The 26,653-nt window shown below is 34.0% G+C and overlaps 1 protein-coding gene and 1 pseudogene across 1 annotated transcript; both read right to left on the reverse strand.

Moving 5' to 3' along the window:
* Positions 1-341: 341 nt before the first annotated feature.
* LOC100724810 (olfactory receptor 51F1-like) lies at positions 342-3,042 on the reverse strand (annotated as a pseudogene).
* Positions 3,043-9,182: 6,140 nt separating this feature from the next.
* Positions 9,183-10,133, reverse strand: LOC100725082 (olfactory receptor 51F1-like). Its single transcript, XM_003463440.1, has one exon. The coding sequence runs from the start codon at positions 10,131-10,133 to the stop codon at positions 9,183-9,185; it is 951 nt and encodes a 316-aa protein (XP_003463488.1).
* Positions 10,134-26,653: the final 16,520 nt, after the last annotated feature.

Genomic DNA, 26,653 nt, shown 5'->3' on the forward strand with positions numbered 1-26,653 from the left:
CTTCTTCAAAAGTAAAATATCATTACTGATATTATGTTTTCTGTGATATTTTGAATGATAAGTGAAAAATGTCTTAAAAGTATGCAGTAGAGCACTTCGCATTAAACATGAAGATTACTTCACCTGTTGTTTTCAGTAATCGTTATATTTCTATCTCCTTTATTAGACTATAAAATTTTAGGTTGCATGCCATAGTTCTAATTTATAACTGAACAAAGAAAAACGCTTATGAAAGACTGAAATACATGAAAAATGTGACATTAATATAAACAATCTAACAGCGTTTCTTTTTTAGCATAAAAATATCACCAACATGTGATTTTCTCAAACTTACTCTCTATTTATTTTGTAAGGAGCAGACTAAGTGCAGCCTTGCGAATCTGTTTTGTTTTCATACTATAGATGATGGGATTGAGCACAGGGGGCAAAAGCAGCTATATATTAGCCATCATTGAATGGACCACTTTGGGAAATGACCAACCATAGCGATGAACAAAAGACAGGATTATCATGGGGATGTAGAATACAGCAGCTGCTCCAATGTGGGAGACACAGGTGCTGAAGATCTTGTATCGTTCAACTGGAGAGGCAATATTGAGGACAGAGTGAATAATCAAGATATAAGACAGGATGATGCATGAGGTGTCTATCCCTGTGGTAAAAACAACATCAACTAATCCACAGATACTATTTGTCCTGGTGTCTGAACATGCTAATTTAATCACATCTGGATGATAACAATAGGAATGGGAAAGGACATTCATTCTGCAGAAAATAACAGGCTTAAGGAGCAAAAGCAGTGGTAGTATCAAGACAACAGTACGTAAAATTATTAGGAGACCCATCTGAATGATTCTGGAATTGGTGAGAATTGTAGTATATCTGAGAGGGTTACAGATTGCCACATAGCGGTCAAAAGCCATAGCCACTAGCACCCCAGATTCTGTTGCAGTGAATCCATGAAGGAAAAGCATCTGATGATGCAAGCATCTAGAGTGATTTCTCTTGCATCAAACCACAGGATGCCCAATGTTGTTAACATTGTAGAAACAGTCAGACCCAGATCTATGGCTGACAGCATGGAGAGGAGATAGTACATGGCTCATAGAGACTGTGCTGGGTGATGACGATGGAGAAGATCATGCTGTTACCAGAGACAACAAAATGGAATGGAGATCCAGGCATGGGCAGACTGGAAGCCAGTGGAGGGGGGGCAGTCAGCAAGAAGGTTGGAGATTTAGATGTCCAGTTACTTAGTATTTTTGCATTGTCTGGATTTGTAGCATTAAGTTTCACAATTTTTACATCCTATAGAACTAACATATTAGAGTACAACAGAAAAATATTTGGTTATTTTTAATAGCATATTTCTCCACATTTTTATCATTGAAACGCTAACTTAAGTTCTGCTATTCATTTTCCATTCATAATTAGGGATATTTAGTGGAGTTATTAGGATTTTTATCCTTAAACCTAAAGAAAATATTTTCTTAATAGTTTTACACACTCTGATAATTATTTTTATATTAGTAGACATTTAATTTGTATCAGATTGTCTGTATGTTAGCTAAAAGTCAGTGCATTAAATTTTAAATATGTTTCATGTAAAAGGAGCAGGAGAAATCCATTTGAGTTTATGGTTGCCTTGTGCATGTGAATTTCCAGACACAGGCCTCTAGATTTTTACCAGTAATGTAAGTGAAGTTATCATTGCATATGCATAATTTTAACTGAACCATATATTGAAAACTTCAGAATGTAGATTTGTAAAAGAAACCAATGAAGACAGATCTCTATAGAAATTTTTGGAAATGACTATTCCAGTAGAAAAGCGAGACCAGGTAGATTTATCGGAATCATAGAAAACAAAGGAACATGGTATCACTGAGCATTGTATGAATGTCAGTGTCCAAGTGCTTGGGCCAAGATGGTAAACAGTAAAAACATTCAGATGTGTTTCAGATTTGTTACTGAATGCGGAAAAAGCAGGTGAATTTGGTTAATTAAAATTGACAATCTGTGATAGTGGCTTGGAGATTGAATAGAAAATTAGTGGATGTAATATGTCTTTAGTTCCAGAAACTCAGGTGAAGTCCAGGAGAGAAATAAACCATTGCTAAGGAAGGCTGAAGGTAAATGGAGGATATTGGAAAGGTGAGAAGAGTTAGAGAAATAGATAAATTTATCAACCAAATAGGGATATAGTAGATAGAGATTTAAAATATAGATTGAGAGGGATTAATGGATATATAAAGATCCTTAAGAAAGCTGATTTAATGTAAATCATCATACTAATTAGCTTTCAAAAGGATGACAATCATCATTTTCCATTGATACTAGAGATCAAGTGGCAAATGGGTAGCGTGGTGGATAATTATGTCTCAGAATTATCACCTAATGTCTATCTGTCTCTCTGAATTACTAGGAAGATATTTAGTGCTATTGAAGAAATATGGAGTGGTGAATACTGAGTTAAAGGTAATATAGAGAGGGATTGAAGGATGCAGGAGACTGTGGAGATGGAAATGTTGTAGAGAGCCTTGTTCAGTTAAAATTCTAAAGTGATTTTAAGTTGTAAACTTATTAACAAATTATAGCAATACTTAAGACTAAATAATTACAATAGTAGCATTTTTAAGTTAAGCTTGTAGAATACCAACAGCAGTATGTGAAATTTACTTTATGGAAGTAAGCACCCCTTAATAGCTGCATGTGTTGCTATACTGGTATGCTCGTTTTCAGTAATAAAACCTTTAGTTCTGCGGTTATTAATTCTATCTCAAGAAAAGCTATGAAAATATCAACCTTAAGTGATGAGATAATGTATGGTTCTCGAAGGACACAGCAGACACTAGAATTATCTTACTTTAAGTCTATTTCAGTATTTTGGAATAGTTAACACTAACCATAAATTCAATACAGGGAACTCTTTATCCACTATCTTACCAATTTCACGTGGAAAGAGGACTCTTCTATGACTTTTCCAACAGAGACGGAGCAGTGTACAGTTCTAGAGCTGTGGGCTTTATAGAATTGGGCCATGTGGTAGTAAGACGTGGGCCTCCTGAGACCATAGACAAAGATAACCCAAAATCTTTCTTTGTTTATAAATACAGTGCAGTGTTGTACAATCTCAGAAGGTTTTGAACTATTAACACAAGTGATCAGTGTTCCACAGGGATATTAAATGCATAGCAAAAGAAAACAAATCATACATATACAGTTAGTTATCCATGTCTATTGATGTTTTCATATTTGTGCATTCAAACTTAGATCAAGGACTTTAGAAAAGTAATTGTGTACTGAATTTATTGAGACCTTCAAGAATTATTCAAGTAATTTCAATGATAGAAAGCTTGAGATTTTCAATTCAAACTACTTAGGACTCCCAACAAGTATTTAAACTGATTTTTCAGTCAAAAATGAAGTATGAGTAAATACGCTGCAGATTTTGAGTTAGTATAAAAGAATGAAAACTTTCACCACTGTTGCCTTCAGTGATCTCATAATCTAAGTAGACTTTGTATCCAAATTCTTTTGTGATGGTCAGTTTATAAAATCATAAAATAGTTACAAATTATCTGTTCTTCCACTTACTCAAGATTTTGTGTAAAGCTCTCCACTAGATGTACCTGTGATTTTCTTGTTACCAATGGAAAGTAGCAAAGGTGACAGGATATCATTGACATGCTTGCATGACTAAGGCTTTGATGAAGCAGGCAGTGATGTTGGACAGCATTTCATGTTGCCTCACATGGGAAGGCAGTCTCCAATCAGCCAGAACTTACATATGAACTTCTTGGACCAATATCCAGAAGGAAACTGAATCCTTTAATTTAATACAATATGAGAAATTAGTTGAATCCTACTAATAACTACATGGGATTGGAAGGATATATTTTTCTAGTTCAAGTCGAAAAACCTTTTGTAGAGGATTCAGTCAAACACTAACCAACTTTAGACTCACAGACCCTGAGAGCTAAAATGTGTTATTAGAGGCACTACTTAAACATTAAAAGATTTTCAGTGTTCTTGACATTCTGTAATCTCTGGTTTGTAGTGGGCATAGAAACACCAACATACAGAGTGACATTTCCTCCTGCCCAAATAGTCTGTGGTTTTCTGATTGTTTTCAGGGATTCTGAAATTGCTGAGGATAAAATCTTTTTCCTTTTGTGTATCATCTGAAATTCAGGACACATTTAAACACATTATGGAAAGCACAAAAAGGTTTAATAAATTATAAATAAAATTTTAATAGAAAGTAACTATTTACATTAAGTAAATTATGTATTACTTTGGTACTGCTCAATGATTTATCACATGTAACTGCAACATAGAACAAAAGTAAGTTGTTCCTATTTATAAGGACCAGATGGTAAGTATTTCAGGACATATGATCCTCTATTTTACCTAGTCTGTTTTATCTATTGATAATAGTTTTATCAATATTTTAATGTTAGCTATTCTTATATATTTATAATTTACATGATTTTGGTATCACTTTTTACTTCTTAATTAATTATGTATACATACTCATATAATTAATGAAACTTTAAAAATAGTTTCTTATGAAATATTGGTTGTTAGCTTCCTTATGTTGATACTGAATTGTTTTTATTACTAATTTTAGGAAGCTTCTTTGTTGTATAAGACATGAATCCTCTTTTCAGTTTTATTGTCTTGAAAATGCTTATTAACAGAATTTGCTATCAATCTTCTGTTTTTTATTTATATTTAATATTTTACAAGTTCCACTTAAGAAATAGTCACTTTCTCCAAAACTTGAATATACTATTGTGTGTTATCTGCAGAAGCTTAATTTTTTTAACATTGACCTTTACATTAATTCATTAGAAATCAAATTTTGTTTGTAATGTTAGCTGAAGGGTAACTTTACCTTCCACACGTAAGTATACAATGAACTAGACAAATTTCATGGTTGAAGCTATCTGTATGCTCCCATGTTTATTTATTTTTACTTATTTTTTATTTTTGATACTGGGGATCAAACTGATAAACATGTGCTTGGCAAGACAAATGCTTATGCCACTGAGCTAAATCCCTGGCTCATTTTTTTTTTTGGTACCAGGAATGGAACTTAAGGCATTGCCAGGCCATCACTTGTGCCCTTGAACTAAACTCCCAGTCTGCTCTCATGTTTATTGTAAACACAGTGTTCCTATACGTGGTATGTCTGTTTTAGACCGTTGTGCACCATTACTCAGTTTATCTAATTGTTGTACAAAACATATTATTTTAATTATATAGGTTTTAGAACATTACCATGTGATCAGAGTAAGACAAATTTTATTCTTATAGCTTCATCATGAATTTTAGAATTTAACTTGTTAGCACATGTGTATGTGCACACATGTCCACCCTTAAATTCCTCAGAGAAAGTTTTGATGTCTTGGTGGAATGGCAGGGAGTCTGTAAGCTTTGGGAGCTATTTCACAACACTTTCAATAATGAATCACTGAGCTCTGAAACATAGTTTACTCTTACATTTATTTACTATTTTTTTAGTTTTAGTATTTAGTTTTCAGGGTAGACGTATGCTCAACCCTTATGCTCTGTTAGATTTATGCATAGATATTCAATATTTTAAAAACAGAGCCCTTTAAATTCTTTTTTCTGTTTGTTACTGGAAAATATAGAACAAATTCTTAGAGTAACACTGTATCAGAGGGTTTGCCAAATCATTTATTAATTTAAAAGTTTTATAGATGATTTGTGGCTTTTAAAATTATTTAATTCTTACTATACTTTAAATACTTTACAAGAGAATTAATAAAGTATTTATACAATCATTATTATATATTCTGTTAAATTTATCACTGTTTCAATGTATTGCAAAAAGTTAGTTGATCTTTGTCATGGAATTATCTTATTTCTCCATTAATTATGATAGATAGTTTTGCAGAGTTTGAAAGTTGGTTTTTTTTTTTTTCAGGACTTGAAATGCTTCACTCCAAGTTCTTCCTTTGAGAGTTTCTGCTGAGAAGTCTGCTGTGATTCTGATGGGTTTTCCTTCATAGGAAGGATTTGTTTGTTTTTTTCTGACCAGGTTTGTTTTTTGTGCCAGGGATTGAATTCACAATCTTATGATTGCCAGGCAGCATGCTTGTGCCCTTGAGCTAAATCCTTGGCCCCTCTAATGGCTTTTAATATTCTGTTCATGTGCTGAATTTTTGGGATCTTGATTATTATATGTTTGGGTGTAGATTTATTTTGGTTATGGCTAACTGGGGTTCTATATACCTCATTTGTCTACATGTCAATTTTTCCCCATGCTTGGGAAATTTTCTGCTATTTCTTCTGCAAATAGATTTTTAAAAATGTTCTTTCATTGACAGCAATTATTCTTATATTATTTTTCTTTGTGTCATCTTATCTCTGTCGAATTGTTGTTTCTTGATAAAAAAAAGTTAGTTGAAAAGACATTTTAATGTGTTTCGGTTCTGTACTTTACATAGATTCCTTCATAAATTCTCCCAGTAATCCTATAATGTTGGTACCATGTATTTCCTCTATGTTACAGGTTAGCAAACTGGGGTATGATGAATAAGATATTTATAGAAGTTTTCTGTAACTCAGGTTTATATAGATACAAATTTTGTGATTTTAACCAGTCTGTTTTATCATTATATTGTTTATTGGTACAGTTCAGATATACACAATGATCACATTCATCATAGGAAATTTGAACCTGTATATGATATATCTTGATTCCTATTTTTTCCTAAGACCCTCTCCTTTTTTCAATGTCTCTTCCAAAAACCTTTCAAAAACAAGTCTTAAGATTTTAAAATTACTTTCTTTTTTCTCTTTCAAAGTATTTATTGAGTTCTTTTTCTATTTTAAAAAGCAAAACAGAAAAAAGGATAGAAATGATACAGAATTTCAAAAAATAGTAGTAAATTAACACTGTTAATATATTGCATATTGTTATTTTAGAAGTAGTTGTTCAGGTTACAAGATCTAGCCATAAAAATGATCAATCATACAATGACATCATAAAATATTCTTTTAGATGAACATAGATTAGTAGTATATTTATCTATCTTGTATACATACATACATGCATTTATATATGTATACCTATATTTTTGTAACTTTTTAAATATCTTCTCTTTATTCTTGACATCATGCTTTTTTCTCTATTATTTTACTTTTTTTCTTTTAAGCTTTTTAGGCTTTCTGGTGTTTTTTATTTTCTTTTTTTCTAAATTGTGGAGTAATTTATTTAAATAGCTTTTTTTAAAACCTTTCCCTGTTTTATAATATATGTGTTAAAGTCTAGAGCTTTCTTTATAGGTTCATTTTGAGTTATATGTACAAATATGTAGTATATCTAGGAAGAAATTGCAAGGAGACAAAACATGTAAAGTCTTTATGATGGAAAAGGAAGAGAAAACTGTGAGCCTTCTTCTGTGGGGAGTGAGCATGGGAAATGCACAGTAAAATCCCACAGAGCAGTGATGATGAGCCTTTTAGAGACCAAGTATCCAAACTGCAACCCCAAATCCATTTACTTATCGCCAAGTGCCAAAACTGCAATTAAATCTAAATACTAAGTTTATGTCCAGAAAAAATAACTCATGCATTAACATCTTCCAAGAAATTAATGAAGTTTATTAGTACATTTTTGATACACATTATGATCACATTCATTATAGAGAAATTGCACAAATACACAATATATCTTAACCTTTTTTCCATTCCCTACCCCTCTCTTTAACTCCTCTTCCCCTCTTTATTTACTAAAGTTCTATTTTCAGTTTCCTTCTCTTATCATTTTTTGTGTTGAGAAAAAGACAATAACGTGTGTTACAGGTTTGTCACCACTGCCCTAGGGAGTAATCAGATAAAACTTGTATGCACATAACTGTTAAAATTTTAATAATTTATCATTTATCTAAATACAATGATTTCTTCAAATTTATTCCTTTTTCAGAAAGTGTTCAATAGGCATGATTCAGAAAATCGTTTATGTTCATAAAAGTCAATGATAAAAATAAAAGGAAAAAAATGAGGCTCAGGATTTAGCTCAGCGGCATAAGTGCCTGTCTTGCAAGCATGCAGTCATGAGTTTGATCCCCAGTACCGACACACATATACACACAAAACAAGTCAATGAGCTACACATTGCTCTGAGGGAAAAGGTTTCTGCAATACATACAATAAAACATGAAGGTATTTTTTTTATCAAGAGATATTTCATAATGTTCTAATGTTGTCCCTTTCTCTATTGGTCTTATTGTTCTTATGCTAGGAGATTTTTGACAAGGGTAGAAAGAGGAAAGTACAATATTTTAACATTGCATATTATAGGAAACATAGGAAGTCACTAAATTTTGCTATGAAAATTTTCATAGACTACTTTAGTCCTTATTACTATTTTACCAGAAGGATATAAGGAACTGAGCTTGTACTAGAGATCTTAAAATCCCATTTCAAGACAGATATAGTAGATTGCAATACCAGAGCTATAGAATTCCTACATATAAAGCAATGCAACTGAGAAATATTTTGTATGACATTATAGACAATATATATTTCCAATACTGATTCAAATCAGAATAATAAAGGAAGACTGTTTTTCATTTTATTTAAAGGTTATTTTCTTCAAGATAAATTATACTTGATTTTACTTAAAAAGGAACTTAGTAATGCTTCCAAATTCCATTTGGCCATTCTAATTTTTATAAAGCTTCCATAATTCTTAACTTTGCTTAGTACAGACATTCTTTTATAATCTCATATCAGATTCTCTTCTCCCTCCTCTATTACACAAAACACTTCTGCACTAAGCATGTATCTTACAGAAGCTTCACGGTGTTGTGCCCTGGACTTGATGCATTTTATATCTTTATTTGTTATGCTTTATTCTTACCAGGCAATCTTTTCTAAAATTTTATGTGTCTATATCAGTATCTGAATAGCGTCTTGAATATAACTCTATAGTAATATTTCTGCTTTACTTTTGTTATTATTTAATTTTGTTTCTCGGTTACTAAACCATGTAAGCTATTTGAGAGGACAGCGATGTTTCATATGTTATCATCTCTGAGAAGATACTGTGTTATCATCCTTAAGACGATGCCTGGAATGATGTATTAAAATGTTGAAGGAAGGGTAAAGAGAGGAAAAAAACAAACCTATCTACCCAGGTCATTTCACAGTTTGACAACCGGCTTTGTTTTTGGAAAGATCTTGATGAAAGCCTTACGGATTTGTTTGGTCTTCACACTATATATGATGGGGTTCAGCACTGGGGGAAAGAGGAAGTGAAGATTTGACATCAGTGTATGAACATACGGAGGAGCATTATGGCCAAAGCGATGTACCAAAGCCAAGATGATCCAGGGGATATAGAAGATGGCAACAGCACCAATGTGAGAGATACAGGTGCCAAAGGCTTTTTGCCTCTCTTCTGGGGAGGCAATGCTGAGGATGGACTTGATGATCAGCATGTAGGAGAGGAAGATACAGGGGATATCTATTCCTGATGTCAGAATGAGGGCAACTAAGCCACAGATGCTGTTGACCCTGATACTTGAGCAAGAACACTTAATCACATCAGGATGGTAGCAGTAGGAGTGGGAAAGCACATTAGGACCACAGAAAGACAGACGCTTAAGGAGCAGTAGCAAGGGCACAAGGTTGACCAGCATTCGTACACATACCATCACCCCAGCTTTGATGATTCTAGAGTTAGTTAAAATCACAGCATATCTCAGGGGATTGCAAATGGCAACAAAGCGGTCAAAAGCCATGGCCAGAAGTACAGAAGATTCCATGAGTGTGAATCCATGTAGAAAGAACATCTGTACAATACATCCATCTAGGCTGATGATCCTGGCATTGAACCAGAGGACACCCAGTGTTGTAGGAAGAGAAGAAAGAGTGATGCCCACGTCGGTGGCAGAGAGCATGGAGAGAAAATAGTACATTGGCTCATGGAGGCTGGAGTCTGTCACCACCACATAGAGGATAGTGCTGTTCCCCAAGAGAGCTATCACACAGAAGAAGCAAAAAGGTATGGAAAACCAGATGTGGAAAGCTTCTAATCCTGGAACTCCGGTCAAGAAGAAAGTTGCGGGAGTTGAATTAGCAGTAGACAGCATGGTGATCTAATGAAATGGTTCTCTCCTTCAGGAAATTCCTGTAATAATATATTTAACTGAGTCAAAGCTACTTTTGCAAGGCATTTCTGTTGTTACTTTACTTACAGTACATCATGTGGCCCTTATGGCTACTTTAGAATCAGCTTTTATCTGCCATCTTCATTTTGAGTTAAACGAAAAGAGATTCAGCTTGCTTTAGTTAACTCATTAAATACAAGGAAATGAGTTTTCCTGCTTCAAAGCTTTTGTTTGTCGTGATATACAGCATGTAGCATATGCTAGGATTGGCAGGGTTGAAACTAGAGTTAGTCAAGTAAGGCACTTGCCTTCGGCGAGAAACACAAGAAGGGGGATAGAAAGTTCAGCAAACAGATAAACAACATTTTAAAGCAGTAAACATCAAAGCTAAAAGACAAATTTTTGAGTGACAAACAAAACATCCAAATTCTGACAAAAGATCAGAGGTCACCACAAACCATGTTGGAGCTAAAGGCAAATGATTAAAAATGTGCCTCTATGGACTTATTTTATATTTATTTTAATAATTTTCTATAACAAAATATGTGAAAACATTAAATTTGGAAGTATATTAGCCTCAAATATTCATTTTAATGTTTTATATTCCACAAAATAGAAATTACAATTTTACTGTGGCTAAAGTTAAGTAAATAACTTGTAGCTAATTAAAAACAATTTAGATTTCTCATCTAATCAAGAGAAAATTTCAGATATGGCAGTACTGTCAATTGAAAAATGAGATGATCAAAAAAGCAGATATTGAAAATATTATTGATGAAATTGCTTCATTCAAGCTGGCGTCATGCTTTTTCTGTCTCTATTAGGTTCCTAAATGACTTGGCATGGCAGTAGTCTTTGCCCTAAATGTTTTTACTTTATTAACTGTGAGATAAAAAGATAATACTTTTAAAATCTTTTTGATTAATACAGTATTTCTAGTGGCTGGTGAGGTTTTGGTGTCTTTTTAATATTTACAAATGACATGAACTCCGCTTTTATTACCACACTCCTGACTCTTCACAGTTTAGCCTAGACATGTTTTACTATGTTAGCGTGAATGAAGTAAAAAAGAATTTCATGACTTTGAATTATGGAGGTATAATTTAATTCTCATTTTTATTTTTAGCATTTCAATTTAAAATCAGATTTATTGTTCCCAAACTTCCCTTATTTCATCTGACTCCCTGTTACTCCTCAAAGCTTAGATAAACAGAAGACAGAGTTTCCTTCTTGCAGATTTCCACTATAGCTTCACCAAATTTCTCATGATCTGATCTTTATCTGATGCATTTGTCTCTTTTCCTCTCATGCTCTTACCTGATATCCACAGAAGGAAGACTTACTTTGTCCTCACAGGACCTATGAAAAAGAAGAGAAGTAAAAACACACAAATTTACATGCCATATAAAAGCAGCAAACAGATGAAATGACTTTCTGAGACACTTGATGTGGGGGAATCTAATACTAGCTCTTTCTGGCAGGAGAAAGGTGGCATTTAAATGGCTTTTCCCTGCTGATTAAGTAATCAATAATAGAATCTTTGGTCTCAGTGGGATCCCTTAACACACAATAATAATTCACCTATTTTCTCAAGAGCCAGATACACTTGAATAAAACCTTTTTAAAGGGATCTCACCAAATATTTTCCACTGTGGGAAGATTTCAGTCTATTAAGGATAAAGTGTATCTCAAGACATGGAGGGATTTATTACATGTATTATATAATGTTATTAATTTAGCACCCCATTTTTTTCCTTGCATTAAAAGAAAGGCTCATTATAGTGAACAGAGTAAGCACATAATATTGTTTAATCATTTAAGCAAGAAAAGAAAAAAGTAGAATAACACGAAAAAAGCATGCAAATGAATTTTCAATAAATAGAATTTCTTGGTACTTTCTGAAATAAAAATATAAATTTTAAGGAGTATTGTTTTTTATAATTAAATTTATTCTAATACTTTTGATGAAAATTTATTATGTGCTGCCCTGATATAGCACTGGGACCTAGTAGCAAGGAAAACAGACACATTGAACTTCAATTTGCTTTGGTAGATGGATCTGAAAGATGAATGAGACATTGCTCTAAGTACTTAACTGGAGATGTAAACCAATTATGCAAAACATATATTTAGTAAATAATATATTTTTAAAAAATTTTTGAAATGATCATATATGTTGATTGAGAAATACATTCTAGAATTCCAGAGAGTTTGCATACTAGTTTTCCAAAATCTTCTCCTAATTCCTTGGAATATTTGATTAATTTCTCTAGTTTCACAATGAAGAAGATGACAAGTAAGTAGAACAAAAATTAATTTAAAACTTTTTGCCTCAATAGCTAAAAGATGATTCAGTAGATAGGCAAAATAGTATTCCCTTGTATATAGATACCACATTTTAAAAAATCCAATCCTCTGTTAATAGGTATAAATGCTGCTTCCAGGATTTAGCTATTATGAATTACACTTTTATAAACATTGGAATGCATGCATGGCTGTAGTACGTGGTCTTAAGATCTTTGGGCAAGTTACCTAGGATAAGGACAGCTGGGTCATATGGAGTTTTTAATTTTAGTTCTTTGAGAGAACTTTATACTGTTTTCCATAACAATTGTACTAGTTTACCTTCTCACCAACAATTTGAGTGTTTCTTTTTCACAACTTTTCCAGCATTTGTTGTTTTTTGATTTCTTGAGGATTGCTATTCTTTCTTCTATAAGATGGAATCTTACCATTATTTTAATCTGAATTTCTCTGATGGCCAGAAATGTTGAACATTTATCATGTATTTTTCAAACACTTTTATTTCTCTGTGAAGTGTCTTCATTTTACTTGCCTGTTTATTGAGTGGGTACTTTATTTTAGGGAGTCTACTTTTCAGGTTCTTTTTGGATATTAGTCCTCTGTTGGAGAAATAGCTGGCAAAACTTTTGGCTTTTGTATGGTTTGTCTCTTTGTCCACTAATTGATTTCAAAGCTTTTTAATTTTATATAATCCTATTTGTTGATTCTTGATGCTATTTCTTGTGCTATTGTAATTATGTTTAGAATATTGTTTTTTACACCTATGGTTTCTATGGTTTTACCTCCTTATTTTCTAGAAGATTCAGGGCTTCAGTTGTAATATTTAGATCGTTGACCCATTTTGAATATTTTTTGACTTTTGACATTACTGTTAACCTTTAAATTGCACTTCAAAGGTAAAAACTAACTGTATATGAAGGACTTAAGTGTAGCTATGAAAATAAATCTTGATGATTCTCTTTATGTCAACTGTGTCTGTGTTGTCCAGGTATTTAAGTCTTCTAAAAAGCAAACTTAAGAGAGCAGCTTATCATGGTGATGCCATATTTGTAGTGATAGATTGTTACAAGTTTGTTTTTGTGTGTTCCTGATGCCACCAGGATAATCTTCTTTGACCAAAAATAGACATGCCCATGTAACTTACATTCCATGTAATGCCATTTTGATAATTAAGAGATTAGGTGTTAGTAATTGAAAAGAAACACAATCTACTTTAATTTCAAACTATTTCATTACTTTTAGGTGGGATGTAAATGAATTCTGGAGCACTTGCTGATTATACAGAAGACCCCTGGATCCAATACACAGTGTAAACTAAAAAAAATTCTTCCAAGACAAAATTTGGCAGGTATTTATGTCTTTAATATTTTGTAATCAGATAAAACAGATTATTGGACTGAGGATTTAGCTCAAAGTGTAAGGAGCTGCCTGGCAAGTGCTAAGTCATAAGTTCAATCCCAGGTACCCCCCCAAAAACCTGATTATTAATAAATTACACTGTACAATTTTCATTCTTTACCATAAATAGTCAAATATATATTTTAATAGTTAATAAGAAAAGTTTGATGTTGCATTTTTAATGCTGTAAGTCATAATTACTCTATTACCCTACAATACTGTGTACACGTAGGAAAGGAGTTTTACTAGCTAAACTACACTTGGAGTTTTAACTATAGATGAGGTGAATCTTTTGTTAACCACAGTTTTGACTATTCTCTAAACCATTTGTACTAGGTCTTATAAAAAGTAATCTAACAATAATATTAATAACTTTTGTAAAATCAAACATTGTTCCTGTTGGTTTTGTTTTGTATTTTTGTATAAAACTTCATAACCACAGTCTGGCTTTCTGGTACTCAGCATCTAAGTAACGGAAATCCAAATAGAAGTTCCAAAAGTGCTTTCAAAAGAGCCAAGAATAGTGCATTAAATTTTTCTGAAGCAAAGAGGAATATTGTGAGTGCAAGTCATGGCAATGCATTCTTGAATAAATTTTTAAATCTAAAAGAAAAGAATTTTTAAAAAATTTCACTTATTAGTTATCTTTGAGCTTTGATTCTTTGTTGGAATAGTTGAGTTCCTACATTTATTACATTCTGCATGCTAGGTCTGATACAAAGCAGTTTGGTGAGACACTTTCTCAAAACAAAAAATGGGGCTGGGCATGAACTCTGTTGAAGGTCCTGGGTTCAACTTACAGTATCCCCTGCTTTCGACACACACAGAGGAGCCTCATGTTTTTGAACTTTGGATCACTCTTGAAACATTATTTTTAAAATATTATTATAAAAATAATTTCTGTCTTATTTCAGTTCCTAGATTTTGCTCTCAAATTTTCAACTTGTCTTCTCTTATTTATCTTGTAAGTTTCTTAAGAGTAGAGTTTACCCTATGGCTACAGTTTCAGTATAGGGCTAGGCACAAAGATACAACAAAGAATTGAACCTTTAAAAGAAACAGAAAACAAAAAATTCAGTGCTGTATTTGTGCCCAGAAAATGTTTGGTGCTTTTTCATTACCTTAATGCTTATCTCCAGATAATACCTGTTGCTTTAATATTTAGGAAAAAATTCCCCAAGAATGATGAAATTGTGACAATGGATACTTATTACTCTCTTCTGCAGCATTACTTCAACATTTTTCTTCCTGTAACTTTAGGAACTATTCATTTTAGATGACAAAAAATAGGTAAGACATAATTTCTGGATGAACAACAATCACACCACTAAATGAATTGCTTTATATTTTTGTCTCTTTCGATGTTTTACAGGTCAGAATTTAAACTTGTTGAGTGGTAAAAATATGTTTATTTATCTTTGAATTTATATTGATAATACTCCCCATGAGGTCAAAGCAAATCTGTAGCTCAGGTGTGCTGATAAAACAAATCCATTAGGAAGGACAATATTCATTTGTAGAGTTTGCCAATTCCTGTGATAAAAATATTCCAATGTGTTGATTTTCATCTACAGACTTGACATCATTGAAGATAAAGTCTAAAGGAATGTATGCATTAAGGACTTTCCAAGGTGATATATACAATGCTGGATTCAGAACACTGCAGTCCCCACTTTTTTGTTAGATCCTGGGGCATCACTTTTATCTACCACCACTTTCCCATGAGTTCTATCAAAATTACGACTCCATTTTCCTCAAAACTTTTTCTTTCACTTTATGCAACTTTTTAAAAAAAGAATTTTTTCCCTTCTCTAGTATCAATATAGTCACCACGAGTGCATTCTCAGGAAATTTTCATGTGGGATCTTGGCCTGTGTAACTGCTTATAGACTGAGAAACATCAATACTTTACCTTAGTTATTTGATAGTGAAAGGGAATCATGCAGCCTTTTAAAGCATTTTTGAAACTTAAAGTTTTTTATGGAAAATCATTTGTAGCTCAAATCTGTAGCTGGGTGAGACTGTGCTGGGTGATGACGATGGAGAGGATCATGCTGTTCCCAGAGAGGGCAATGGCATAGAGACAACAAAACCTAATGGAGATTCAGGCATGGGCAGCCTGGAAGCCAGGGAGGGCAGTTTATCTTTGATTTTTCAGTGGAGAAGGATCTCATATTTTATTGAATTCTTAAGGGAATTTTGTGCAGAAAAACACCAAAGGCTCTGCTCCAAATTATTTGCATTTTACTTCATAATCATGTCTACTTCTCCAAAATTCACATATCTTACATTAAATAAGTAACTATACCAATTTCTGAAACTTTTCTTCTGATCTTACAGCACTGAATAGTGACTTATGCTTACATGGCATTAATTGCACTTCTACATTTTGTGTTATAGGTCATTCATAAGAAAGCAAACCAAGTTTAAGAAGGCTACCAAATTTTAAGGACATGATGCAGATTCATAGAGATGCAGGTCTTGTTTTTGATGCTTTTGATATTGTGTGGTAACTTTTAGAGAGGATGATATTTGACATATAGGCAGCTATGATTAAAATTTCAACCATGACCTACGTTAGCTGTGTGAGCTATATATCTGCAGAGCTCATTTGTATATATATCATTAGTCATGATATACACTTCAGTGGGCTTATTTGAAATGTATGTAGATTATATCTTAAAAGTAATATGGTAACTACTGTACAATAATTGGGAAATGTCAGTTTCTATGAGTATTGTTTTAAAACTTCATTACTATAATATTTCAATTTTCCTTACTAGATTGTAAACTTCTTGGTTATTGTGACCCAAAAGAATCATAATTAACTATTGGTAAAGTTCCTTAACTAGACGGTAAAACTCTAAGACAATATATCATATTTCATCCCAGATTCCATTGCAGTGAATCCATGAAGGAAAAACATCTGGATGATGCAAGCCTCTAGAGTGATTTCTCTTGCATCAAAACACAGAACACCCACTGGTTGTTGACATTGTAGAAACATTCAGGTCCAGTCCGTGGCTGACAGCATGGAGAGGAGATAGTACATGGGCTCATGGAGACTGTGCTGGGTGAAGCCGTTCTGAGAGGAAAATTTATTGCACTGAGTTCCCACATCAGGAAAACAGAACGAATGCAAATAAAATAACTTGATGCTACACCTCAAACAGGTAGAAAAAGAAGAGCAAGTCAAGCCCAAAGCCAAAAGAAGAGAGGAAATTATAAAAATCAGAGTAGAAATAAATGCAATAGAGACTAAGAAAACAGTCCAAAGAATCAAAGAATTAAAGAGTTGGTTCTTTGAAAGAATAAATAAAATCGATAAGCCCCTAGCCAACCTTATTAAAAAACGGGAAGAAAAAGCTCAAATTCATGCAGTAAGAAATGAAAAAGATGAAATCCCCACAGACCCAATAGAAATACCGAAGATCATCAACACCTATTTCGAAAACCTCTACTCTCAAAAGTTTGATAACACAGAAGAAACAGACAGATTCTTAGAAATATATGAAGTACCAAAGTTAGATCAAGAGGATGTAAAACTGTTGAATAACCCAATCTTTGTTAATGAAATTGAAAAATGTAATTAAGTCCTTACCTACAAAGAGGAGCCCAGGCCCAGATGGATTCACTGTAGAATTCTACAAGAAATACAAAGAAGATCTAATGGCGACACTCCTTAAACTATTCAATGAAATTGAAAGGGAAGCAATCCTTCCTAAGTCATTCCTGGAAGCAAATATTACTCTAGTACCAAAACCTGAGAAAGACCCAACTAAAAAAGAGAACTAAAGACCGATCTCCCTAATGAACACAGATGCAAAAATCCTCAATAAAATATTGGCAAATAGGATGCAGCAAATCATAAAGAAGATTATACACCATGACCAAGTGGGATTCATCCCAGGAATGCAAGGATGGTTCAACATACGTAAATCAATAAATGTAATCCACCATATCAATAAAGCCAAAAGTAAGAATCACATGATCATTTCTATAGATGCAGAAAAAGCCTTTGATAAGGTCTAACATTGATTCATGATAAGAACTTTACAGAAAATTGGAATAGATGGTCTTTACCTCTATATAATAAAGGCCATTTATGACAAACCAACAGCCAGCATCATACTAAATGGCCAAAAATTGAAAGCCTTTACTTTAAAATCAGGCACAAGACAAGGATGTCCTTTATCACCACTCCTATTTAATATAGTACTGGAAGTACTAGCCAGAGCAATTAGGCAAGAGAGAGAAATAAAAGGGGTAAAGATAGGAAAAGAAGAAGTTAAATTATCATTGTTTGCAGATGACACAATACTCTACATAGAAGACCCCCTAAACTCCATTGAAAGACTCTTAGATAAATAAATAAATTCAGTAATGTGGCTGGATACAAAATCAGTACTCAGAAATAAATAGCATTCCCATACATGAACAACAAAATCACAGAGAGGGAAATAAGGGAAACTACACTCTTCACATTAGCAAGCAAAAAAAGGAAATATTTAGGAATTACTCTTACGAAAGAAGTGAAAGACTTATATGGTGAAAATTATAATACACTGAAAAAAGAAATTGAAGATGATCTCAGAAAATGGAAAGACATCCCTTGCTCATGGATAGGAAGAACAAACATTGTGAAAATGGCCATTCTCCCAAAACTAGTATGCAGATTCAATGCAATGTCAATAAAAATACCATCAACATACCTTATAGATCTAGAGAAATCACTCCTAAATTTCATCTGGAACCAGAAGAGACCTAGAATCGCAAAGGCAATTCTAAGCAGCAAAGACAAAGCAGGAGGCATCACAATCCCTGACTTGAAGTTATACTACAAAGCAACAGTAGTAAAGTCAACATGGTATTGGAATCAAAACAGAGCCGAAGATCAATGGAATAGATTAGAAGATACAACCACAACTACAAACACACTCAACCACCTTATCTTTGATAAAGGAGCCAAGCAGGTTCACTGGAAGAACGACAGTCTCTTTAATAAATGGTGCTGGAAAAACTGGCTCTCCATTTGCCGAAAACTAAAGCTAGACCCATGTTTATCACCATGTACTAAATTAAAATCTAAATGGGTCAAATATCTGAATATCAAAACAGAAACACTAAATCTATTGGAAGACAAATTGGGTAGAAACCTTGAAGACATAGGAGTAGATAGAGAATTCATGAACAGGACTCAAATACTTCCCAGAATCAATAGCTGGGACCACTTCTTATTAAAAAGTTTCTGCATGTCAAAAGAAATCTCCAGCATAGTAAAAAGAAAACCCACAAACTGGGAAAAGATTTTAGTGAACTCTCTGTCAGACAAGGGACTCTTGTCTAAAACATATAAAGAATTAAAAATCTCAGACCCCCAAAATTCAAAGATCCAATCCAAAAATGGGCATCTGAGATGAATATGCACTTCTCAGATGAAGAAATGCAAATGGCAAATAAATACATGAAAAAATGTTCATCGTCATTGGTCATTAGAGAAATGCAAATTAAAACCACACTGAGATACCATCTCACTCCTGAAAGAATGGCCAGGATCAAGAAAACCAACAAAAACAAATGCTGGAGAGGCTGTGGGGAAAAAGGAACTCTCCTATACTGTTGGTGGGAGTGTAGACTGGTGCAGCCTTTGTGGAGGTCAGTCTGGAGATTTCTCAAAAAGCTAGGATTGGAAGTCCCATTTATTCTAGCTACTCCACTTCTAGGCATATTCCCAGAAGTACTGAAAGCATCATACCACAGTGATATATGTGCACCTATGTTTATAGCAGCACAATTTGTAATCGTCAGATCTTGGAAACAACCCAAGTGTCCATCAACTAAGGACTAGGTAAAGAAGTTGTGGTATTTCTATACAATGGAGTATTATTCAGCTATAAAGAAGGATCACATTGAGATATTTATCAATAAATGGGTGCAGCTTGAGAGCATACTCATAAGTGCAATAAATCAATCTCGCATGTATGAATACCGAAGTTTCCCTAATGTAAGTAATGATTCAAATATATAAAAATACGTGGTAATCATGATTCCCCATTATGTGGCCTTGAAGCTTTATAAAGTTTTCACTTATTAATTGGAAAGGCTTTATTCTGGGCTTCTTGATATGGAAATATTTGAAGCTATAGTATATGAAGTTTTATTCAAATATTTCATGGAAAAAGACAGACACTATGGTAACTACTATTAAGTCGGGTTATTTGGTGGTGAACCACTAGGTTTCTGAAACAGTCATGCTTTGACCTGTATTGTTATATTGTTATGTCCTGTTTTATCTCAATCTCTCCTTTATTCATTAAAAAATTATTTAGTTATTTTTTATGTTTTTTTAGTTAAAGGGAAAAATTTAAAAAATTAGCAGGATATATAATAGTAACTTTTTTTGATTTCCTATTAACTTGTTTTGAAGTCCTGTAATACTCCCACTATCTTGTTTTGACTGATTAGACTCTGTTCCATTCTGTATGATAGTATCAAGTTTGAGGGTATAGGCAACTACTTTGAAGGCAATAAGATTCACTAAGATGCCCCTTCTGGTTTGTTTATTGTCTCCTTTGGAAATCCTGTAATGTTTGCAGTGCTTAAGTTTTATCGGTCTTGATCTCTACTGTTTTGTTCAACTTTATAATATCTAATGAGATAGACAATTCTTTTTAAGGAAACAAGAGACAACGTTGATAACCATTGTTGATAACCTTGTACTCTGTTTTACATCATGTGCTATGTCTATCCTTGGTTTGGACTGACAGCTTTGTTTTGCCATATTTGACTTTATTCTCCCCCCCCAAAAGTAATAAGTACTAAGGAGTAATAAAACCCAAAATGTGTAAATTTTGTTGTAAAAAAGAGAGGGAAAAAAAGAGCTCTAAAGGATACAACAGCAAGTATGTTTGTTAAATAGCTGACCATATTAATGTTTTTGGTTGGATCATTGAACACAACTGTTTGCAGGCTCACTGTTTGAATGTCCACTTTGTATGCTTTGATACTGTGATTTGAGCAACTATCTCTTAAGATGATAATATGTAATCTATTAACTGGTGATTTCTTACTGTTTTTTTTGTAGTTCTGTATTACTTGTATGCTTACTCTGCTTTGTTTTGTTTTGTGTTTTTCTCTTTTTCCTTTTAAATAAAATAAAAAAAAAAGAAATCAGAGAATGTGTTATGACTGGGTCTCACCTGAAAAATAGTATCAAAATTCTTGAGCAGTCCGAACTTGTAAAGATTAAAAATTCAAATGCAGTTTGGAGCATTTTTTTTTTTACCCATGAAAATGTATTTGAGTGGATGGATAAAAACTGCAACCCATTATAGTGGTTTGGCTAATTGATGGAAAAGTGAGTAGTGGGGATGTGGTGTATTGTATTTCTGGAAACTTGGGAATGAGGGCAAGGTGACAAATGATATAGAGTTCTGTAAAGTGAATAAAAATATTTGAAATTACAAAATCTGAGAAAAATAAATTTTTCAACTGAAGTTAACATACAATATATGGTGGGAGATTCAGTATTTGGGATGATAGAGATTAAATGCTACATAAGTTTTTTAAGGAAGTAGGAAATGAGTGAAGATGGGTCATTGGAGTAATCTACATAAAAGACAAGGGTAATGAGGACTGAGGTCTAAAACACTCACTGAGGACCATTCCACACTGTGCTGGGCGTGCCCTGCAGTTGGACCATCCAAAGTCGCGCTGAAGCCACGGCTGCTGATAACAGGACTCAATGAGTCCTGGGCCTTTGACGGGAGGATGCAGCGCAGTTTCAAGTGTAGCTAAGATGGAGAACTTTGTTGGCTCTCTGTGAGTACTGGAAATTGGGTCCCAAGGCCCTGCAGGGCAGCTGGAACTGCCTGGTCATGCTGGAGGGTGCCACAGAGAGGACCATGAGCCTGAGCATGAAAGCTGGGCACCGCACAGTTTTTTGAAAAGGCAGGAGGCTGACCTAGATGCAGAAAAACCACATCAAGCTAGAATCTACCTCTGCGGAGGAAGGAAAAATGCGAGTGGAGGGCTGGAACCCTACGCGCTCACTGAGACCAGGCCAGGCTGTGCTGGGAGCACCATGGAGTCAGGTGATTCAAAGTTGAGCTGAAGCCACTGTTGCCTCCAATAATCGGAATTGTTGAGTCCCAAGTCCTTGGTGGGAGGACGTGGTGCAGTATGGACTGGAGCCAAGGTGGAGAACTGGATTGATTCCCAGTGAGTGCTGGGGATTGGGTCCTGCGGCTTCTGTCCCTGGATTGAGGACAACTTGGAATTGGGCAGAGCCTGGCACTGTGGTGGCATCACTTGGCCACCCCTGGCACAGAGAGGACTGGTGGAATCTGCTGGGGCTGAGCTACATCTCTGGTTGGGACCCAGTAGCCAGGGACAAAAAGGTCACAACTCTGTGACATCCACAAGGTACAGCCTAAGTCCCTAAGGGGAATTACTGGTCAACTGGCTCAGATGCTAGAGGCTAGCCTGCACCATCCCTGTGTCCCTGTGTGTACCTCAGATAACAGCAAATTGAAAAGGGCTGCAAAACACCAGTCAGCACACTTCAGAAAGACCCTAAGCAATACTGAGAGGGCCAGAGATCCCCAGGACACACTTGGCTGAAAGAAACCAGAAACGTGACAAGAGATAGGAAAAAAAAAAAAAAAAAACCCTCCAAGCACTGACCCTGGGAAAATAAGCCCAGGAGAGGTAAATACAGAAGAGAACCAGTGCAGTAATCATATAATATTAGACACAGCTTCAGTGGACATAAAGAAATACCTTCATGACCTCATAGATGAATTTAAATCTCTACTTATGATCCCAGTGAGGCAAGATATAAAAAGATTAATTAAAGAAATGATAAGCCCCTTCCAAGAGAACACAGATGAAAGAACAGAGGAACTCAGAAAAGGAAGAGAAACCTTTGGTGAAGAATATAAACAAAATCTAGAATACATGAAACAGATCCAAAGAGATCACCAGGAAACTAAAAACTCCTTTGAAAGCTGGCAAAATGCCTTGACAGAAACTAAAGTTAGCCTTTTGAAACTTGAAGAGGGATTTATGATATGTGATTGTGAAAGGAAAGATCTCTTAAAAATAATAAGGAATCAAGAAGAAACAATTCAAAAGCAAGAAGACAAAAAGAGGATTTATAACTTAAGAATAAAAAACATGAGAGAAGGATCAGGAGTAACTACAAATGAACTACAAAGATTCTTCACAGACATAAGTAAGGAAAACTTCCCAAGAATAAGAAAAAGAAAAAGAAATTATATCCATATAAATGAGGCATACAGAGCTCCAGCCACCTACAAGCAAAATAGGTCTACACCCAGACATACAATAATCAAGATTCCAGAAATCCACCACAAGAACAGAATATTAAAAGTGGCCAGAGAAAAGAAGCAGATCACCTACAAAGGACAAATCATCAAAATAATGACAGACTTATCAACACAAACTCTCAAATCAAGAAAAGCCTAGGAGGAAATAGTCCAAGCCCTGAAAGTCCAAGCCCAAATAACCTCCAACCAAGACTGATGTACCCGTAAAAACTCTCTCTCAAAATTAATGGAGAAACAAGATATTTCCAAGACAAGGAGGAACTGTGGGAGTTCATGGCCACCAACCCAACCCTACAAAAAATACTGAAGGACTTTCTAGAGAGAGAGAGAGAGGAAAAAATACCAGGATTCCAGTAACAGTGGTAGAGAGACCTCAATGAACAGGGCAGACAGTGGAATGAAGGAGTAAAGTGGACAAATAATAATAGCAGAAGAATAGAATAGCAGAGAAGACGCAGAGACGGTAAGCTATAATCTTTAATACAGATAGCCTTGATACACTAACAAGAAAGAAACACAGGCAGAGTACATTAGGAGCCAGGATCCATCGAGATGCTCTGAACAGGAAATACACTCAACCTGAAAGAGGGTTAATAAAGTGAGAGTCAAAGATGAGAAAACAATGCTATATGTGTCAGGAAACTAGGGAGAAATAGGGATAACTCGTCCAACAGCTGCAGATAGTTTGGAAAGTTATGACACTTTTGTACAGTGTAGAACTACACAGCTGGAAGGAAGGAAAATCTTGTGGCATTAGTAAGTAAAGGAGTATAGCTCAAGATCAAACTCAGGGATAAAAAGGTTCAGCAACACTCATTATAGATAACAGGTTGACCCCCTAGTCTAAAAACTAAAGGAGCTAATGGGACCCAAAACATACAAAGCACCCCGAGAAAGGGAAAGGGAGGAACTGTCTAAAAAAGGAAGGCAGAGGACATTGATGATAGTGTATCAGATCTTGGAAACAACCCAAGTGTCCATCAACTGAGGAATGGATAAAAAAATTGTGGTATTTCTATACAATGGAGTATTATTCAGCTATAAAGAAGGATCACATTGAGATATTTATCAATAAATGGGTGCAGCTTGAGACCATACTCATAAGTGAAATAAATCAATCTCGCATGTGTGAATACCGAATAGTTTCCCTAATGTAAGTAATGTAAGTAATGATTCAAATATATAAAAATATGTGGTAATCATGATTCCCCATTATGTGGCCTTGAAGCCTTATAAAATTTTCACTTATTAATTAGAAAGGCTTTATTCTGGGCTTCTTGATATGGAAATATTTGAAGCTATAGTATATGAAGTTTTACCCAAATATTTCAAGGAAAAAGACAGACACTATGGTAACTACTATTCTTTAAAAAAATATTTAGTTATTTCTTATGCTTATTTTAATTAAGGGAAAAATTAAAAAAATTAGGATATATAATAGTAACTCTTTTTGATTTCCTATTAACTTGTTTTGAAGTCCTGTACTACTCCCACGATCTTGTTTTGACTGATTAGACTCTGTTCCATTCTGTGCGATAGTATCAAGTTTGAGGGTATAGGCAACTACTTTGAAGGCAATAAGATTCACTAAGATGCCCATTCTGGTTTGACTATTGTCTTCTTTGGAAGTCCTGTAATGTTTACAATGCCTAAGTTTTATTGGTCTTGTTCTCTACTGTTTTGTCCAACTTTATAATATCTAATGAGATAGACAATTCTTTTTAAGGAAACAAGAGACAACGTTGATAACCATTGTTAATAACCTTGTACTCTGTTCTACATCATGTGCTATGTTTATCCTTGGTTTTGACTGACAGCTTTGTTTTGCCATATTTGACTATATTCTCCCCACCCCCAAAAAAGTAATAAGAACTAAGGAGTAATAAAATCCAAAATGTGTAAATTTTGTTGTAAAAAAGAGAGGGAGGAAAAAAAAAGAGCTCTAACGGATATAACAGCAAGTGTGTTTAGGGGTGTTAAATAGCTGACTATATTAATGTTTTTGGATCATTGAACACAGCTGTTTGCAGTCTCTCTGTTTGAATGTCTACTTTGTATTCTTGGATACTGTGATGTGAGCAACTATTTCCAAGATGATAATATGTAATCTATTAATAGGTGATTTCTTACTGTTATGTTTTTTTTTTGTAGTTCTGTATTATGTGTAACCTTACACCACTTTGTTTTGTTTTGTGTTTTTCTCTTTTTCCTCTTAAATAAAATAAAAAAAGGAAGTTGTAATGAAGTAGTTGCAATAATGCTTATTATAATCTTTGTATTTTTCAGTAAAGCTTCAAAATACTAAGTGAGAAGTTTACTTAATGAGAGTAAATAACCCGTGGTAAGTAAACATGTTACCATTCCTTTCTAATCTGGCTTTCTGTAGTTTCCCTGCTGCTGGCTCAGGACTCATTAAAAAGGGATTTCATTTTTTTAAACCTCTCGCTCCCTGGATTTCAGTTCTATCTGAGAAAAAATATTAACATATTGAACCATAAATTATTAATGCTATATGAATGGATAAGTATAGTGGAGACTATTATGCTACCTGATTTTTTTTTCTAAGCTTTTTAAAATATTTGTGAATACCTAACAATGAAAGCACAAAGTCAGTGCAATGAACTCATCTGGCTACCTAGCCAGTTTCATGCACAACCAGGATGTTTCTGTTTTTGCTAGAAAGGAGAGTACTATGTACAGTTCTGGAACCATGGATTTTATAGTAAGTTGGAATTGTGCTGGGGGTAATCAGTAAGATGTAGATCTCCCTGAGGCTCTGGTCAGAGAGCAAATCAAAATCTCTCTCTTATTCTTTAAATATAGTGTGAGGTTGTAAAATCATGAGAGTTTTATCTACTATCTTGTGTGTTCCTTGTCCCCAGAGACATTTAAAATATAAAGTGAAAAAAACTCCCAAATAACAGAAACACAATTAACTTTCCCCATCCATTTGTTCTTTATCAGTGTAGTCAACCAATTGCACATAGGAAATATTTGGAAAATAATTTCATCTTTGCCATACATGTGTAGCATATATTTTTCCTTGTCATTATTCCCTGAAGTAAATTGTATAGTACCTAATTACAGTGTATTTCATTATGTTAGGTATTATAGTTAATCTACAGAAATCATTACAGAGATTCCTCAAAAACTAAAGTTAGAAATTTCATTTCACCCAACTATTTCCCTTTTAGGTATCTTCTGAAAAGTGTTAAAATTATCACATTAGAGTGACATACCCATATCAAAATTTTGAGAGTTTTTTTTTTGGTGTTGTGTGAAACTATGAGTTTTAATAAATAGATACAGTATTTTACTGTGTCTAGATATTCATCTGAGGAGAAAAAAGATAGAATTCTCAGAAGGGTCTCAATACTACAGGAAATAAATTAGGCTCTTAAATTACATTCAAAGTAATATTCATAGTAGCACAATTTATTAAAGCTAAAA

This window comes from Cavia porcellus, unplaced genomic scaffold (assembly GCF_034190915.1).
Source record: "Cavia porcellus strain 051 isolate PalLab524CR breed Dunkin Hartley unplaced genomic scaffold, mCavPor4.1 scaffold_9, whole genome shotgun sequence".
Classification (NCBI taxonomy): domain Eukaryota; kingdom Metazoa; phylum Chordata; class Mammalia; order Rodentia; family Caviidae; genus Cavia; species Cavia porcellus.